Here is an 18,069-nt window from a genome sequence, read left to right as displayed (position 1 = left end):
TTAACAAATTCTAATACAAAACCCGGGTATTTCATAAAATGCAATTTTAAAATCAAAGCTCTACAGAAACATACAACTCCCCTATAAAGATGTCCAGTCTGCTGAGCATTGTTTGCTCAAAATATAGCTATGAATTTAAATACACTCATAAGTGTATTACACTGAATTATACATTTGGATAAACATGACTGAAATCAGAGATGAAGGAAACCTACTTATTACCAGAGGGAGCTGTACAGTGCAAGTGAGAAGCAGCCACCAGCTAAGCTCAACCCAGCCCACGGGGCAGCTCTGCCTTGCTGAGGGCTTACCATATCTCCCAAATATGCAGCTGTCTGGGCAACACTTCAATGTTACCATCAGCAACCTCAAAGAGAAAATAACTGTTGGCAGTAAGAAATGAAGTCACAAACCACATCCAGATCACAGGCAGTGTCTTGCCTACACCACTTACAAACTAAAACTTTCTTTAATAAAACTGATTTATCAAATATTCAAAACAAATTTTTGCCTATTGTTCTACTTCACCAAGTCTACTCCTTTTGAATTGTTAAACATTATGAAATGACTGAACTAGCTGAATTAAAGGTATACAAAAATTATCATCTATCAAACATCCACTTTATACATAAACATTTCTGAAACAGATTTACAGTATACAGTTAGTTTATACAGCTTAAGCAACTGTTCCAATGTCATTTCTGTCAAACCGAAAGCAGCCAAAAGGTCTAAGGTTTTATGACAAGGTCCTTGGTCAACATTCAAATTTTACCTTTCTCACCTCACACTGCTCACACCTATGTCATCAGAATAACATTGCTGGGTTCATTTCACAAACCATACATTATTCCATCCCACCATATGCTGCCAAACTGGTTAATGTGCAAGAAAAGCTCATTAACCCCAGTGTGGTTTTAAATACAATGTATCTACATTTTTTCCCAGAATGCTTTCGCTTCCTGAGCTAGACATAAAATACCTTAAAACAGGTTTAGACGCAGATCTGAGACCCCATAAGCAAACTACATTAAAATGCATAGAGTGTGGAAAAAACCCCACACCGCTTTTGGTAGCTCACACTACTGGTTGTTAGCGCTCTAAATACATTTTAGATGGATCTAATAATCTGTTGAATAAGGTAGTAAACTTACTATTTTAGTTGTCTAAACTTATTATTGTGTATTGCTCTTGCCTTTATGACTTAACAGAATGTGTGTATTTCACAGGCTACTAAACGCTTCTTATAATCATCTTGTCATCAAGGTGACTGGATTTAGAAATGCTACAGTCTGTAACAAAAGCATGCAATTTTGGTAGGGTTTTGCTTAGCTTTTTAAGATCAAATATGATTGTGTCCAATACTAAATCAAAGAAAAACAGCATATTAAAACTGGTATTTTGCAAGTGCATTTCAATATTTTAAATAATTTTTATTTTGAAAAATATCTGAGGTCACCTTTAATGACAAAGAATAAATCTAAAACAAAATCCTGAATTTTGTTTAGATGAAAACAGGTTTGGAGCTGTGAACTCTTTTGGTTCTCAAGTTCCAAAACAATTTTTTAAAGAAAAATTAATTTTCTAATCAAACCATTAATTAACTTGCAGCAAAATCTATATTATTAAATAAGCTTATACAGGAAATTGCAATACGGTAAGCTTGTGTTTAAGGTGCTACTCCATTTGCCCTGGAGTCTTTTAAGGACTTTACCAAGTGGGCATCATGTCTGGGAACCAGACTCTACCAAGATGCTTTGAAACCTCCCAATGAATCTGCTCTAAACTGTATTTCTGATCAGGAATCAAAACTTCCTCCATAATAGAGAGCTGAGAGAGGCGACCGCCACACATCTTCACAAACTCCACAAAGGCACTGCAAGAGACTTCACATTCTCCGAGGCCCACGGCCGACAGGTACTTGCACCGCTCTGCGATGCAGATCAGCTCCTCGTCCAGCGGCCGCAATCCATTGGCACACACCACCAGTTCAACCAGCCGCGGGCACGTCATCCCAACGCGGCCCAGCACGTCCTTGCTGACTGACCTTCCGAAGTAAAGGTGAGTGACGGGTATCTCGTAACGAAAGAACGGGTCAAACTCCTCCTCATACAAGAAAAAGTACATGACTAAATTTACTTTAGGAGAATGCTTGATGAAAGCGTCCCAGCTGCTCTTCTGAATCGTGTGGAACTGAGTCTGTCCGGGATTTTCACTGACCACATCAATGCGCAAGTGTTCTAACCTGACGTGTTTCTCCGAAGACAGAGCAAGCAGCAACTCATCGCTCAGCAGGTGGTAGTTCAGCGCCAGCTCACGCAAGCCATGGCACTGGTCAGCCACACAAAGGATACCTGTGAGAAGACAACACGATGCAGGGCGTTACACAGATAAAGGCACTGATGACTGAACGTAAAACAGGAGTGAATTTGTTCATGTGTGTCAGGAGGGTGCTATGGGCACCTATTTCAAATGTGCAACCAAGACCTTAAATCAAAACCAAATCAAACCGGACAAATGGAACATTAATCTTTTTCACAAGCAGGATCTTGTGACTTCTTTGTACCTACATGTGAGACAGATACACACAATGTGACTACATCTCTATTTTGCTGGGAATCAAGAAGTGAACAAACACATAAACAGAAGTGGCAAATATATAAACAACATATTCTGACTGTTCATCCTTGTTGTAAGACCATATACACTCAACCTCATTTTTGTAAAACGTCCTTACTCATGATAAAAAGTATATCCTTAACCAGCTCTGGAAGAACTGCTGAGCGCTCTGTGGCTGACAAAGCAACAGAATGAAATTTGTCATCTGAAGAAAGCAAAAGTAAAATGAATGTTAGATTTTAATTCAATAGAGAGGCTGCTGCTGTCAGTATTTGTTTTTTCTAGGAAAGTATAAATCCTTAAATTTGGAAAAGTACAGCAAAAAAAGAGACAAAACCAGCAATTTTCAGATTTTCTTTAATGATTCAATATAATCTGCAGCTCACAGAAGACAAAAATATTAAAAAGAGAATCCGGGTCAGTCTAAGGTTTCCACTCACACAAGCGATGGTATTATACTGGTAGCAGTACTGAAAAAAATAAAAAGCACTAAGAACAGCATTCAGTCCTCTGCATTTCATGTGACCCAGAAGACTGCATGAAATGTAGGATACGGCCTTTCCATTAAGAGAAGGGATGAGAACATAGCATTTACATGGAACTGAAAAACCTCAATACACTGTAGTTCTGAAGCAACAGAAATTTCTGAAGAAATTCAGAAAACAGCAGTTATTTTAAAGTCCAGCTATTAAATTTAAGAGAAGTCTATACTGAGCATAGAAACACTTTCTTAAAAAAAATCACTGCAAAAACATTGCATGAATGAGGAGAGTCACTATGATCACTCTCTAAGGAAACTCAAGACATGCTGCTTCAGAATACCTAGGTTTGTTGAGATATAAAGTATTTTAGGCAGTTTCAAGATCCATATACATCTTCTCATCTTGACAAATCTTCTTGTCCTGGCTGCAATCCTTCCACAAATCTTTGTTAACTTTAGGGGTACATTATGGACCAGTGCAACGCAAAAAGGGAAGAGCTGGAGTTCAACTTACTGTGATTTTTATGGGTCTGGAACTGGATATGCATGGTCTGTCAATGCAATTATGCATGCTACATACAGAGTTAACAATGAATACAGTGTAGACAGCTACTAGAGAGCCTGCCTGGAGCCCATGTACTTCACAGAACACCCCTAGGCACTGCCTACACCTTTGTGTCACTGAGAGGTAAACAGCTCTGCTCTCTGATCTTACAACACAGAGTTGCATCAAAAAAAAATCCCTGACTTATGATGTCCCTTATGAAGGCACACCTGGTCTGCTTCCCAACTCCCACTCCAAGAGAAGCAGCCCTCCTACCCCACGCCACAACACAAATATCATTTTTACAGGAACATTTCCCATTCCCTCTGTTCCAACAGTTATTATTTCAGAGCGGGAACAACAAACAGAAGTAACTTCCAAAAGCTCACAAAGATTAGAAATACATCACTGCCTTTGTTTATCCAGCCCAAACTCAAACGTGCGTCTTTATCTTTGTACAGTGACAGAGCAATTAACTGTTTTATATAAATCTTATTCTTTATCCCTGCAGTAGTGGAGTCTCTTCTGCTCTACTTTCATTACTCTTTTCTGTCCTTCACTAAAAAATTTCTTGAGAACTGACCTAGTAAAGAACATCCCCCCTCCTCCAATCTGAAGACATTTTAACTACATCTATAATTAGTTTTTCAACTCACAGCCCTTTTGGTTCAACAAAGTTTTTCCATATTTATAGCAGCCTGATAATTATAATAACCCCTTTACCAAAAAAAAAAAAAAAAAAAAAAAAATTCCGGTCACATTTTCCTTCAAGAGTCTCATGTTTGCAGCCTGCCTGCTCTTGAAGCCAACTATGCACATACCAATTTCTTTCTTTGTTCCACTCGTGGGTTGTCCCTCCCTGGACACTAGATGCCCACCAAAGCTGTGCAATCACTCCCTTGCCCAGCTGGGCAGGGAACAGAGAATACAATTAAAAACTCAAGAGTGAAGATAAGGGTCACAAGGAGAGATCACTCACCAATTACCATCATGGGTAAAATAGACTCAATTTGGGGAAAGCAATATATTTTCAATTGATTCAGAGTAGGGTAACGAGGAATAAAATTGAATCTTAAAACACCTTCCTCTCACTCCCTTGTTCTTATCAGGCTTAACTTCCTCATGATTTTCTCTACCTTCTTTCTTCCCAGCAGCACAGGGGGACAGGGAATGGGGGCTGCTGTAGTCAGTTCTTCAGACATTGTCTCTGCCACTCCTTCCTCCTCAGGGGGAGACCACCCCCACACTCTTTCCTGGCTCTAGCATGGAGTCTCTCACATGGGAGCAGTCCCCCAGGACTCCTTCCAGTGGGAGTCTTTCTCAGACTGCAATTCTTCACAAACTGCTCCAGCATGAGTCTCTTCCATGGCGTGCAGTCCTTCAGGAGCAGACTCCAATGTTCTGCACAGGGTCAATTCCTGCCACCAAACCTGCTCCAGCATGGGGCTCCTCTCTCAACACGTGCTTCCAAGACACTCATGCAGCATGGGCTTCCCACAGCCTCCTTCAGGCATCCTCCTGTTCCAACATGAGATCCTCCATGGGCTGCAGGTGGATCTCTGCTCCACCATGGCCCTCCATGAGCTGCAGGGGCACAGCTGCCTCACCATGGTTGCACCATGGGCTGCAGGGGAATCTCAGTTCTGGCACCTGGATCAGCTCCTGCTCCTCCTTCTTCACTGACCTTGGTGTCTGCAGAGCTGCTTCTCTCATGTATTCTCACTCCTATCTCCAACTGCAATTGCTCTCCTGCAGTACCTTTTCCCCATTCTTAAACAGGTTTTCCCAGAGGCCCTACCAGTCACTGATGGGCTTGGCTTTGGCTCTGGTGGACATGGGGAAGCTTCTGGCAGTTTTCACAGACACCACTCCTGCAGCCCCCTCACTGCCCCACAAAACACTCATGCAAACCCAGTGCATCCACTTTTTTCTCCATCTCAAGGCACACCCATATCTGAATTAAGCAATTAAACTCTCCTAATGTTTGCTCAGCACTCCCTGGTTTTGTTACTAATGCATCTTTCCTCAATCTATTCATCCTCCATGAAGGACAATAAAGTTGTCCTCCTTAAACAGGCACGACCATTTCTTACCCATTGTTCCTTCAACTTACAACCATGCAAGACACATCAATCAGAACACACCTGTGTCTCCTTCCAAATTATCAAGTGTATGATGTTCCAGTGAAGTCTTCTAGCAAGGATTATCCACAAACCAGCAGTCTGCTAGAGCTGACAGGTTAGTCTTCAATCCAAGCCCAAGGAAATTACTCTCTGCCTAGCTACAAATTACTGCTGAAGCCTTTTCCTCTTGACAGACATACTACATTTGCACTTCTCAGACAAATTCTCAAAACATCTAACAAGATGTTTTCTAACAAGGATTATCAAAAAACAATTTTAACCTGGAAAAGCCAGTCCCTCAAGCCAATTTATACAACCCCCATCTATAATTAGAAAGCTTTGGAGGAGGCAGTATTACAGTTAATTCTGTGAACACTGTACTGGACCAGGCTGCTGCAAAACACCAGTCTCATATTTTCGGGATTTCTTTATACAAAACCAAACACAAGGCTTTGTCTGAGAGCTACACTTGCAAAGGGTATTAAATTTGTTTTGTTTGTTATCACCACAATAACACGCCCTCTGCAACAGTATACTGCTTTCCCTTTTCCCCTTGTAGGAATCCTGCTGGTGAATTTGACAGATAATAAATCTAGCATTTACAGCTGCAATGTATTTGCATGGAGAAAGTTATGGTATTATGGTTTCTATAGTTTCTACTCATCCTCTGAAGAGGAATCACACTAAGTTGCCAGCATTTCATTACAATCCCTCTTCCCTTTCTCAGTGAAAAACTGTAAGTGTTAAGTTGATGGTCTATGAATAAATCTTAAACTTGCTGTGTGTTGCCTAAGTCTACCGCAAATGTTAATTCTGTGAACTTCAACAATCTTGAGTGATTTCATTCTGGTATGAGCTGGCTTCATTCTTCTTACAGACACACTTAAGAGTATTTGAGAAGTACATTGGTGACTGTAGAAGTTTTGCATAGCTCAGTCTCATCTCTGCTTTTTGATGCTGTCTGCAGTTTTTCTCCAGCAATGACTTTCTTTCAGAATGACTAAATCAGCATCTTCCTAATCCATGGCATGCCAACAGTCAAAACCCACACATAATGAAGTATGGAAAAGAAACTTGTATCCCAAAAAAGCTTAATTATATTGGGATATTTTGTCATTGCACAAATACAGCACAATCAATTTGACATATTCTCATTAAGTTCCACAAGAGGTTGACTATTTGCCCACCACAGACATGCACGATTTTATCATTAGCCCAGTAGTCATTGGGAAGTGGAAGGACAGATGGATTGACCACCAGCTGAAAGTACTTTATTCAGGGAGAGTTGCCAGTAATACCACACTCATCATCCCTCTTACCCCACCCCTATGTTTTCAGAGGTATACTGGTTTCAGACAGAATTTAATGCATGCATTCAAAAATCCCAACCAACCAACCAAAAAATCCCAAACAGGCTAACCCCAAAACCACAGTAGCTTACCAGCTGGAGAAACATGAGGACAGCTGCTCATTTTCAACAGTTTGAGCGTGTCGCTGTTGTTAGCCACCAGAACCTTGAGAGATGGATCATCTACAGGTGTGTCATCAATCTTAAGTGAAGAGAGGGATTTGGAGTTCACAAACACCACTGTCAGTGCAGAAATAAAGTGAGACTGAAAAAAAAAGGAAGTTTAAATGAAAAAGTAGGCTCTGAAGTAAAAATCTCAATGGTTTCACACTGTGCACAGCAGCCCTAGCTTTTACTTTTTGACAGCATTTGCTGATAAAGCATTATTTTGATATTGAATAATTTAAAAATAATATTAAACTGACATTTTTTAGTAGAGGAAGTGTAATAACTTTTTTCTGTCCATTTATGAATTGGGCAAATCAGGATGTGTAACATTAGATGTTAATCAGGAACCTGATCCTGGGCAATCCACTGCACAAATTTAAATCTACAGAAAGACCACAAGCAAAGGGAAAGCCTAGAAGCCCTAATTTTAAGGATTTTGTTTTTTATGGCCTTTGAACAGATAAGGCAAGTCACACTCTAAAAGAAGCATCTTCTAGAAGAGGAATTCGCACATGGCAAGTTCATTACTGAGACGCAAACAAAATCAGGAGTGTTTGTATCCACTGCCTGCCTACCACCCACACAGGAGTATTTAGGGTTTGGACAGATTTCTCGGAAAGCTAACTGGAGAGGTCCAAACAGAACCAAGGAACAGGAAATCAATTAATTACTGAATAAGTAGCATAGATAAAGTAGGACAAGTGCTCAGAATTTTTGCATAACCACTGAAACTTATCATTAAAGACAGATACCTGGGAACCTGAACTTGAGAAACACAGACTAAGGAGCAGATACAACAGTGATTCACTGGTGAGATGAAGTGAAAGTTAGTTCATCTTCATGATTTCTTACAAGATTGACCAAATAGAAGACTTTAAAAAAGTATTATTTTCTCCATGCGCTACCTTAAGTATCTTTAAAAAATTAACTTGTCACTTGAATTTCAAGCCTATTTGACTCTGAGCCACAGGCACATATTCTGAATACAGTTATATGAGAGAAAGTCTGCTGGCAACAATATTTCTTCATTCTTAGGTGATATATTTGTGATTTTTGATAAAACTGCCACACAATTAGATTTAGAGTAAGACTTACTGCTTTCATGTTTACACAAACTTTCAAAGTCAGTTCTTGCAAATGGAAACAAAGTTCAACTTGGAATCTTTATGCACTTTGGCTTTAAGGACCACTTCAACTATCCTGACAGTATGCTGCTTATATGTGTTATGTACAGAAGAAAAGATACTTTAATATTGTTTCAACTTTGTATTATGAGAATGTTAGTACTCATTTTTGTTCTCTGTATTTAGAAAAAGAAGGCTGAATCTTCTAGTTTGAAGACCTAATAGGAAACAGGCAATATCCCAACATGTAAAAGACCAATACTGGTCTTTTCAGTATTGCCACATCTGTATCTGTACTATGATTCTTTAAAAGATTCTACTCACCTAGAATGTACTTTGTGAAAAGAAAGGCAACACAACTCTAAATATGAGTTAGAGATATTTGCCACATGTCAGCTCACTTGATAACAAGAGAGCACTGATGAAGATAATGCCAAGAAGTTCAGCCTTCCTACACAGTCTGATAAAAATAAAAAACTCCCATCACCCAAAAAAAAAAAAAACCTCCAAAACCACAGCAAAGTATTAACCATTTTCCAAATTAATTCATCTTTGTCTGCTTTTCATCAAATGGACCTGTCACTAACAGTCCCCACAAGAATTCAGTCATGGCCAAATTCAATTCTTCAGTTTCACTAGTTGTCCCTTATGCAAGCAACAAAACTATTGAAGTCATAAGCACCAAAAGGCAAATTATCCTTAGAGCTAATTTGGGCTTATTTTGAATCTATTGCTTAAAAACCAAATGTGAACTTATTGAGAACAAAAAAAGGAAGCATTTTTTGTGCTTTATAAGCCTTTAAGTTGAATAAGAACATAGCATGAACAATTACAAGTAATTACTCAACAAGCTGGACATGACTCTAATGTATCCCTCCATTGAAAACTAAGAAATCTAAAGCAGCATTCAGATTAATAAAGAAGAGTAACAAAGTGCTGAAAGAACAAAATATTTTTTAACACACTGTGGATTGTTTTCACTACATTCAGGTTTTCTTATCATCACACCTCAAAGAACATCAGAAAAGGAAATCAGAGCAAAACTAATTAAATATCTAAACAGTCTCTTTGAAAATTATGGATTAAAAATACACATTCAAGAGAGCTACATGATGTGGCAGTGACCACTTCAAGGATAATAACTGATAACCCTTCTGTAGCTAACCTTACCTGCAGCCTACTTCCTTTCCTGAGGCTGTCTCTAGCTCTCCCTTGTCCTTACTGCCATCACCAGCCTTGACATCACTGACATCTAGCCAACAGTCTGTTTGTATCTGGCCCTTCACAACCACTCCCCTGCTCCTTAGCAATAGTACACTTCCACCTCACTAGGAGGAATGCTTCTCCAGAAGCACATGAAAGAGATTTGTCATCCAGATTAAATACTTTCTAACAAGATCTGATTCTTGGTAAACATGCAAGGTAAAAATCTTACATCTGAAATCTGAAAATTTGAGAAATACAGTGCACTTCACCAAGTTTGCTAATGCTTGACTGCCTGATGTGAAGCCCTGCAAATCATGATCCTATTTCTTTCTGAAGAGATTGTGTAAGCCCTATATCAAGTCCACATGGATAAAACTATTACTCATTTGATTGTAACGGTCTCCTAAACAAATCCCACAACACAATTACACAGATCTGAACTGTCTAGCCTCTTAACTTGCACCATGCTGCTCAGCACCACATTGAGGTCAACAGACAGGAGGGCTTGAAAGAACAAGGTCAGGCCTACGCTCTCATATGATTCAGAGACTGAATGGGAACTTCATATATCCATCACTCTACATATCAGCTCCTCTCTTTATTAGAGGCCAGACAACCAATAAACTTTTCTTTATCTGAGATTCATGTTCCTACAATAGAACTTTTCATAAAGTTACAGAAGTACTGTATGAAACACTGCAATACTTTGCAATAGAAAATATACATAATAAAATACCTTTGGTAAATCCATGAAGCTTGGCCGGGCAGTTGAAATTAGCCCAAGTGTTTTCAGAGAGCAATTCACAAGCTGTGATAAAATATCACAAGCTGCTTCTGCAGATTCCTTGCTACTGTCCACCTTGAAACAAAATGAATTTCAGAATTCATTGTTCAGAATGCACTGCAAATATACTATTTAACTTTTTTTTTCACTTTACTTTCTGAAATGTGATGATAAAAAAAAAACAAACCTCATGGTGAATCCATCAATGTTATTCTTTATTCCCCCAAGAAATATGAATCAAAAATATAGGACAATTTGCTATAAATTTACTACTCTTCTAAACACTTTGGTAACATATAGCATGGTGAGGGGTTACCTAAACAGTTTGTTCCAAGGTACTCATTCCACATCAAATAAGAAGAAAGTGGAGGGTCCAGAGCTTATTCGACTTCCTCTTTACATTCCTCCTTACCAAAATGCAAGAATCCTATAAATCCTTTACTATGTACAAAAGCCACTTAATTTTACAGTGGTTCAGTTCATAAAATTGAGCTGCTGGAGCGTTAAGTGCATTATCATAAGAACATGAGTAACTGGCCCTTTACCATTAAAACCACAACAGATGCAATTGATACTCTAAAAAAAAAACAAGCCAAACCAAGCAAACCAACACAAATCCCAAAATCTTCATTAGTCAGCTTGCTGCCCAACCAAATCACCTAGTGTGTCTCCAGGGGACTTCGCCTGACATTCAGGGATTATTCTGAGTAACCCCTTATGTACAGCAGCCATGACAGCTTTGCAAATCTACAGAACAGTATAAAGCTTGATCACAGGATCAAATTTAACTCCACTGTAAGCCATGCTACCTTGGCAGCAATATATTAAGTCCAATGAACTTTTCTCCTCAAACAGTGAAATTTTCTCCTCAAACACAAGCTGAAAACCTTGACTTTCAACAGTCTCATCCTTCTTTGCCTCAGAAAACACCCCTCTTGTTTTCAGCTTTTACAGAGTACTGCTGAGTGTTACACCCACTTCCTTGTGTATTCTGCAGCACAAGGACAACTGAAGTGACACATGAAAGAAATGATGGATGACCCTACGAGCAAAGGGCACCCAAAATTCTTTGGGTGTAAAGCAACACAGACAAGAGATAAGACACTGGGAGGTCACTCCACTACAGCCCTAGGTTTTCTTTATTTGGATGCCAATAAAAGCCCTGCAAACCACGTGGTAACAGTTTGTACCTGGTATTGCAAGCAAGCAGTAGCAAATACATGTGATCAGGCAGAGGTGACTCAGCTCCTCACATGCTGATGATGATCCCAGCATTAGAACTGCCTGATCTCAAAACAACTATGCTGAACTTGCTGCAGACCATATTTCCTTTCCAAATTTCTCACACAGCTGATGCATATGCAGCCATGAGATTCACAGCATCCTTCCAAGACACACTGGTATGTAAGCCCTTATTTTTTCATGTGCTGAAAAAAATTTTACAATGTGAACAGAACTAATTCTCATCAAATGGTATTTCTCAGTCAGGCACAGTCACTACATGCACCTATGCAAATCACATGTACTTTTTCAGTCCCCTGAAACACAGTTGCACTGAGTATACAATCCCATACAATTTAATATTAAAATTGCTAGTTGATGACTAGTAGTACTGAAGTCACTCTCTGTGCATTAGATGTTTTCTAACCATGAATACTGGAGGCAAGTACCTACAGGATGTGAAATGGGGAAATGCTCAACTTAGGCATCCTGACTGAACTTAATTCTGAGGCAGTAACCCACACATGCAGTTGTATCAGAACAATTCCTGTCCACTTCATGAAGCAGAACGTTAAGCAGCTAAATTGCTACAAAGAAAACTCAAAAAAAACAAAGAAGCCAAAACCAACCAAAAAACTCACAAAAAAACCCCAAAAAACAAACCAACAAAGGACCCACAAAAACAAACACAAAACCCCAAACAAACCAAAGCACCAGCCAAAAAAAATCCCATCTAACAGAAATAAGACAATGAAAAGGTATGTTCAATACTGTTATTCCAAGTTTTGGTCCTGAAAATATACCCAAAGAAATTAATTGGGAGGTAACCTTCATGTCCATTTAGAGAATCCATTTCTTCTGTCTATTAAGCCTGGAAACACGGCCACCTACCAGACTGACAGCTGCCCTGTTCCTTTCAGAATAAAAGTTACTTTTAAAAAGCCTGTAAAATACACTACCTTGAAGCTAACATACTGCAGGTGATTGGAATGCCTCTTTATTATTTGTTTGATTAGTTCAGGGTGTGTAGTCCTCAGGTTTGACGTGGCTGGTTGATTCAGCTCAAATTCAAAGCACCTCCAGAGATCAGGCATATGAAACACCTGGTTCCAGCTCCTGCAGACCTGGGATGCATGAGCACGATCCAGAAGTGGCAAGTACTGGAACACCTGCAGGATAATGTCTTGGAGCAGGTTTGCCCAGTCAGGACTCTGCACAACTGTGGTTTTCTTCTCTACAATCTTATGTCTCTTGGATTCCTTCTCAGTTGTGCCTTCAGATGAACTGCTGTTGGCCTCATTAGTTTTCCTTCCTCGTTTCATTCTATAGAAGTAATAAAAAAAAAAATAAAATATTTATTTTGTAAATGTAAAAGAGCTGAGAACAATATTAATAGAAAAATGTGGAGATGAAAAACTCATTCATTTTATGCAACGACATCTTGGCAGGGCTTTTTTTCCTGCCATATATAAAAGAAAAAAAAAATATAAGTAACAAACCAAAATGGCAGTCCAGAAATGACAATATCATCTAAACTGATATCTTTAATATTACTTATTTAATCATTAACAATGCCAACCCATTTATAACAGTCACTCTCCTTTCAGTGTTTCATTTATGTGTTTGAGAACACTTTGAACCTAATCTGTTTTACTGTGTTGTTGATTATTACTCTACTGTTCAGAACTAATGGAAGGATAATCTTCTAAACAATTTTTTGAACACTGACATAAATATCCCTGCCCAGTCCTATTTATTGGGAACAACATTTGAAACTGTGAAGATAAAACCCAGGCAAGGAAGTAAATAATTATTGTATGCACGCTTGCAAGTGCTGCATGTAGGAGATGATATATCAGACCAAATATTTTTTTTCTCAGATAAAAAGAGTATTTTCTTTTTTAATTCATTTATTTAAAAATGCATTACTTTAATAGGCATCTGTTTTAAATGAGTATCCTTGAAAATATATTTGATCAAATCCATTGGTGTACTTTCATTTTTCCAACTAACTAGTAAATAGGCATTACAGAAGTTTTCCAGTCTGGAAGTTTCAACACACAAAAAAATTTTAGAGAAGGGCCAGAAAAATTTCTTCAAAATTGTGTTAAATTCAGCAAGCCTGAGGCAAAATATTGTAGCATATGCTTTTTCCATAATTACGCGACTAAACTTATACCTTTATATTACTCTATTGGAGAGGAAAAAGCCCTTACCACTACACATATCTGAAATACATCCAGGGCTCACCGAGTTTTAATCCAAATGTGTTCTTTTGTACATGCCATCTTACAATTGAACTGGCATCTGATCATTTATTTTTAAAAGCCTCAGTGTGGTGCACATCATGTCCCAAAGGGTTCTGCTATCTGCTGCCTCATACTCAACTACAATATGCTCAATTCCAGTCTCTAAAGAGCTGAGATAATCCGGGGGCAGGGTGAGCCTGACACATAAAGCACCCCCAGCCTCTCTGATTTCTGGAAGATAAACAAGGTCTTCACACACAGCGAAATCACCATGGTTTAACATTCAAGTACAACTACATGTCTAGGATTGTCATGTACCCAGGTCCCTCTTGAGATCTGAAAAGTTACGCTTCCCTGCTATGCACTAAGTCTGGAAGTACTTACTAAAACAAGATGCCAGCTAAAAATTATACTGTTCATAATCCAATGCATCACAGATTATTTTCTCAAAGCCAGCACCTCCCTACCTATCTTTAAAAGGCTTTAATCCTAGCTACTCACATGACAGAAGCAAGCTATCACTTAAGGTCTAAAGCCACTCATAAGATGATACAGACAAACCTGAACATACGGTCACGAAAGACCGATGAAGAAAATTTGTCTCGACATAGTTCAACTCCTATTTTTACTCCCAGCACACTTGAAAGCAAGCATAGGATGAAAACAGTACTGGGCAAAAATCTCTACTTGCTTCCTGAGAACTATTTTCCTTGATTCACTTCCCATCTATGGGACTATGCCGAACACGATTCCTGTGCTGGAACAAGCTTTCTGCCAGAGACAGAGTTCTGTTGCTAAGCCACTTCATCAGTGAAGAAAAGCAAGAAAACAGAACAGTGACTCAGAACCATCTGCAACTAACGAAAATATAAAGGAATTGGATTTTGCAACCATGAAAATGGATTCAACTTAAAATTAATCAAGAATTAATTGGCAAATCCACTGCAAGCCTGTTGTGTTTCTGTTAGAGGTAATAACTCAGCATAGTACAAAAACAATATTTATAATAAGATAGTCTGAAATGCAACATTAGTTTAAGCTTCAGGCTAAACAGATATTCCAAACAACTAGGTTATAATGAGCATTCACCACAGGCAAGCTATTAACTTGCCAAATTCAGGCTTGCCTGTTTGAGTTCAAGTCTTTCCAAAGCCATCTGTAAAAAGCTACCAAGATACTGTTAGACTAGGCTCTTCAAGTCCTCCTTTACAGAGATCCTGTCTCATCTTTTGCTAGCAAGGCAGTAAATATGCATAAATGTTCCAGTTAGGTAAGCTATTTTTATCACTGCATTAAGGTAGGGTTTGGGGTTTTTTTTTCCCTCTTTTTTTGACTCCCTTTCAGAGAAGACCAGGAGGGAGCTGCCACTGATAAAACTGTATTCATGTTTCTTCTGGGGAAAAAAGGCCTCTGGGATGTGCTGACAGGAGTGGACCAGATCATCAGCAGCTCTCAACGTGCACCTCTGAGCTAACTGGGATGAGCTCTAAGTAGTTAATATGTGCTGGTTACCGACCAAAACCTACTCATGGAAGCTGTGGGATACTGTCCCACATTTTTGCAAACAGCCAACTTAAAAAACTAAAAGACAACGCAGCCATCACTTAGTGGTATATTGACAATGTTTTCTTCTTCCAAGAAAATAAGAAGTTATATGCTCTAAATGCCATGACTTAAAGCAAGGGATGGGGAAAAAACTTCACCTTTCCAGACAACTTTTTTTTTGTTACTGACATCTTGTAATTAAAGATGTCAAGATTAAGATTTTTGAAACGTTTCAAAAGTATTTCCTTCACAAACTTTTTCCAAACAGGAAAAAAGTGCCTAAGCTCAAGACTTAAAAATGCTATTTTAAAAACTGCGTGACTGTTTTGTCATCTGATTTTTTACCAATTTGTTAATCTAGATTTTGTGTTCTCATTTCAGAACTTAAAGTATCAGAACAGTTTTTTTTTAAATGTAACTGTTTTCAACCTCTTCACATGCCAACAATAAAACAAATACGAAATTTAAAGAATGCATATTTGCCTGCAGAAGTTTACAGAGCTATCTGAAAATATATTTACTTTTAAAAGGCCACTTAAGAGAATAAACCTTTCTGGATATTTAACGTAAGAACAGGCAATGCAATTAGAAGTTCAATTCACTTTGCTTTATGTATTCAGTAATTTAAAGATCTGACCACTTTTCAACAAGGAAGATGTGGATGCAAAATTCCATACTAGCAAATTACTGTATGAGTAAAACCTACTTTTCAAGGAGTGATTGCTTATCACTTCTTAAAAGCGAGATTGATGGTTCATGCGTTTTTAACTCTCTCTGACACACTCAGGACACACACATATCGTTTTTTAAACTGCTGCTATAACCACTTTGTTTTAGAAGCTAAGATTTTGCCAGAAAGGAAAATAAACCAAAAAAACCAAAGCAACAAAAACACCCAACTCTACCGGGGCAGAGAGATGGGTGAAAGCCGGGTGCCTGCCTGATTCCTTAACATTTTTCCAAGTAAATTTCTCCACCTATTATAAAGACTTGTTTCTGAACTCCGCACCTGGGCGCAACCCAGGCTATCTTGTTTGCAGCAGTCACGTCCAACCCTAATCACACAGCTCAGTCACCGAGCAGGAGGAGGAGCACAGCACGTGCTTAGCATTGTTTTTATTGCCGAGTAAGGTGCAGCCAGGACACAACGGCAGTTAAAAAAAATAAAACACAACCAAATCCAAACAAAACGCACTCTGCAGAGCTGTTTGCACCGACTGATAACGCTTTCCCAAGAGCCTGCCCACCCGAGCTCGCTGCGCCTCACCCCGCTGCTCCGGGAGCACCAGGAATGCGCGGAACGGGAACACGGGCTGCAAGAGGGGGCGACCTGGACACGAGCCCAACTCCGCGCAAACAGCCCGCTCCGCTGGGCACAGCGGGGCTTCACCATTTATCACCGCTGTCGCGGGAAAGCTGCGAGGCAGCGGCCCCGACACGGCGGACGGGATTCCACAGTCGCCGGCCGCTCCCGGAGAAGGCTCCCCTCAGCTCCTGCTTCCGGCCCGGCCCTGCGGGGCGCGGGGCTCCGCAGCCCGGCACGCCCCGAGCTCCGCCGCCGCCGCTGCCCGGAGCCCGCTCCCGGGGCCCGGGACCCCGGGACGCGGCCGCCGCCCCTTCCGCCCCATCACCTGGTGGCTCCCTGCGGCGCTTCGCATTAACCGGGGCTCGGGCCGCGCTGGCGCCTCCGCTCCGGCCACATCAGCTCTCTCCGCCAAAGCCGACCCCAGCGCCGCCTCTGCTGCCCGCCCGCCCGGCCCGGCCGCGCCGCTGCTCCGCTCCTTCCCTGCCTCGCTCTGTTTACTTCCAGCGGCGGAAGCGACGCGCGCCAGCCAAAATGGCGGCGGGCGGGCGGGCAGGGGCGGCCGCGCCTCCCTCGGCCCCGCCCGCGGCGCCCCCGAGCCGGGGACGGCGCCGGCTCCGCCTCCCGCCTCGCCTCGGGCCGGGAGGGAGCCGTGCAGTCTAGAGAGTGCCGAGGCTGATCCAGAACCAGTGGGGTTGCAAAAGTCCTCCGAGATCAGCGGGTCCGGCCTGTGATCGAACGCCCCCATGTCAACTACGCCATGGCACTCAGCGCCTCCTCAGTGCCGCGTCCAGTCTGTCCTTAAATGTCTCCAGGGTTAGTGACTCCACCACTTTCCTGGGCGGCCCATTCCACTGCTGTCACCCTTTCTATGAAGAAATTCCTCCTTCCCTGGCGCAGTCTGTGACTAGGTCATCTTGTCCTGCCACTGCTTACCTGGGGGAAGATGCGGACCCCAACCTGACTACAGGCTCCTTTCAGGAGATGTAGAAAGTGACAAGGTTCCCCCCGACCCTCCCTTTTCTTCAGGCTAAACACCGCCAGCTCCTTCGGCTGCTTGTGTTCCAAGCACTTCACCCGCGCCCTCGTCCATCTCCGAGCACGGCGCAGCCCCTCCATTTCTTTGCGGTAGAGCAGGGCCGGCGCCGGGCACGGCGCAGCCCCTCCATTTCTTTGCGGTAGAGCAGGGCCCGGCGCCGGGCACGGCGCAGCCCCTCCATTTCTTTGCGGTAGAGCAGGGCCCGGCGCCGGGCACGGCGCAGCCCCTCCATTTCTTTGCGGTAGAGCAGGGCCCGGCGCCGGGCACGGCGCTGGAGGCGCGGCTCACCGCGCACGGCCGCGCCGCGCCCCGCGCCAC

General features: G+C 41.3%; 1 protein-coding gene across 1 annotated transcript; it reads right to left on the bottom strand.

The window, feature by feature from the left end:
- Positions 1-435: 435 nt before the first annotated feature.
- On the bottom strand, positions 436-17,210 carry FBXL3 (F-box and leucine rich repeat protein 3). Its single transcript, XM_021548067.3, has 5 exons — positions 17,041-17,210; positions 12,575-12,938; positions 10,347-10,469; positions 7,206-7,377; positions 436-2,351 (listed from the first exon to the last, which is right to left on the bottom strand). Exons 2-5 carry the CDS (start codon positions 12,935-12,937, stop codon positions 1,708-1,710), a joined length of 1,302 nt encoding a protein of 433 aa, XP_021403742.1. The 5' UTR covers position 12,938; positions 17,041-17,210; the 3' UTR covers positions 436-1,707.
- Positions 17,211-18,069: the final 859 nt, after the last annotated feature.

Source organism: Lonchura striata, chromosome 2 (genome assembly GCF_046129695.1).
Source record: "Lonchura striata isolate bLonStr1 chromosome 2, bLonStr1.mat, whole genome shotgun sequence".
NCBI lineage: Eukaryota > Metazoa > Chordata > Aves > Passeriformes > Estrildidae > Lonchura > Lonchura striata.
The sequence above is the reverse complement of the archived record's forward strand: the minus strand, read 5'-3'. Positions and strand labels throughout refer to the sequence as shown.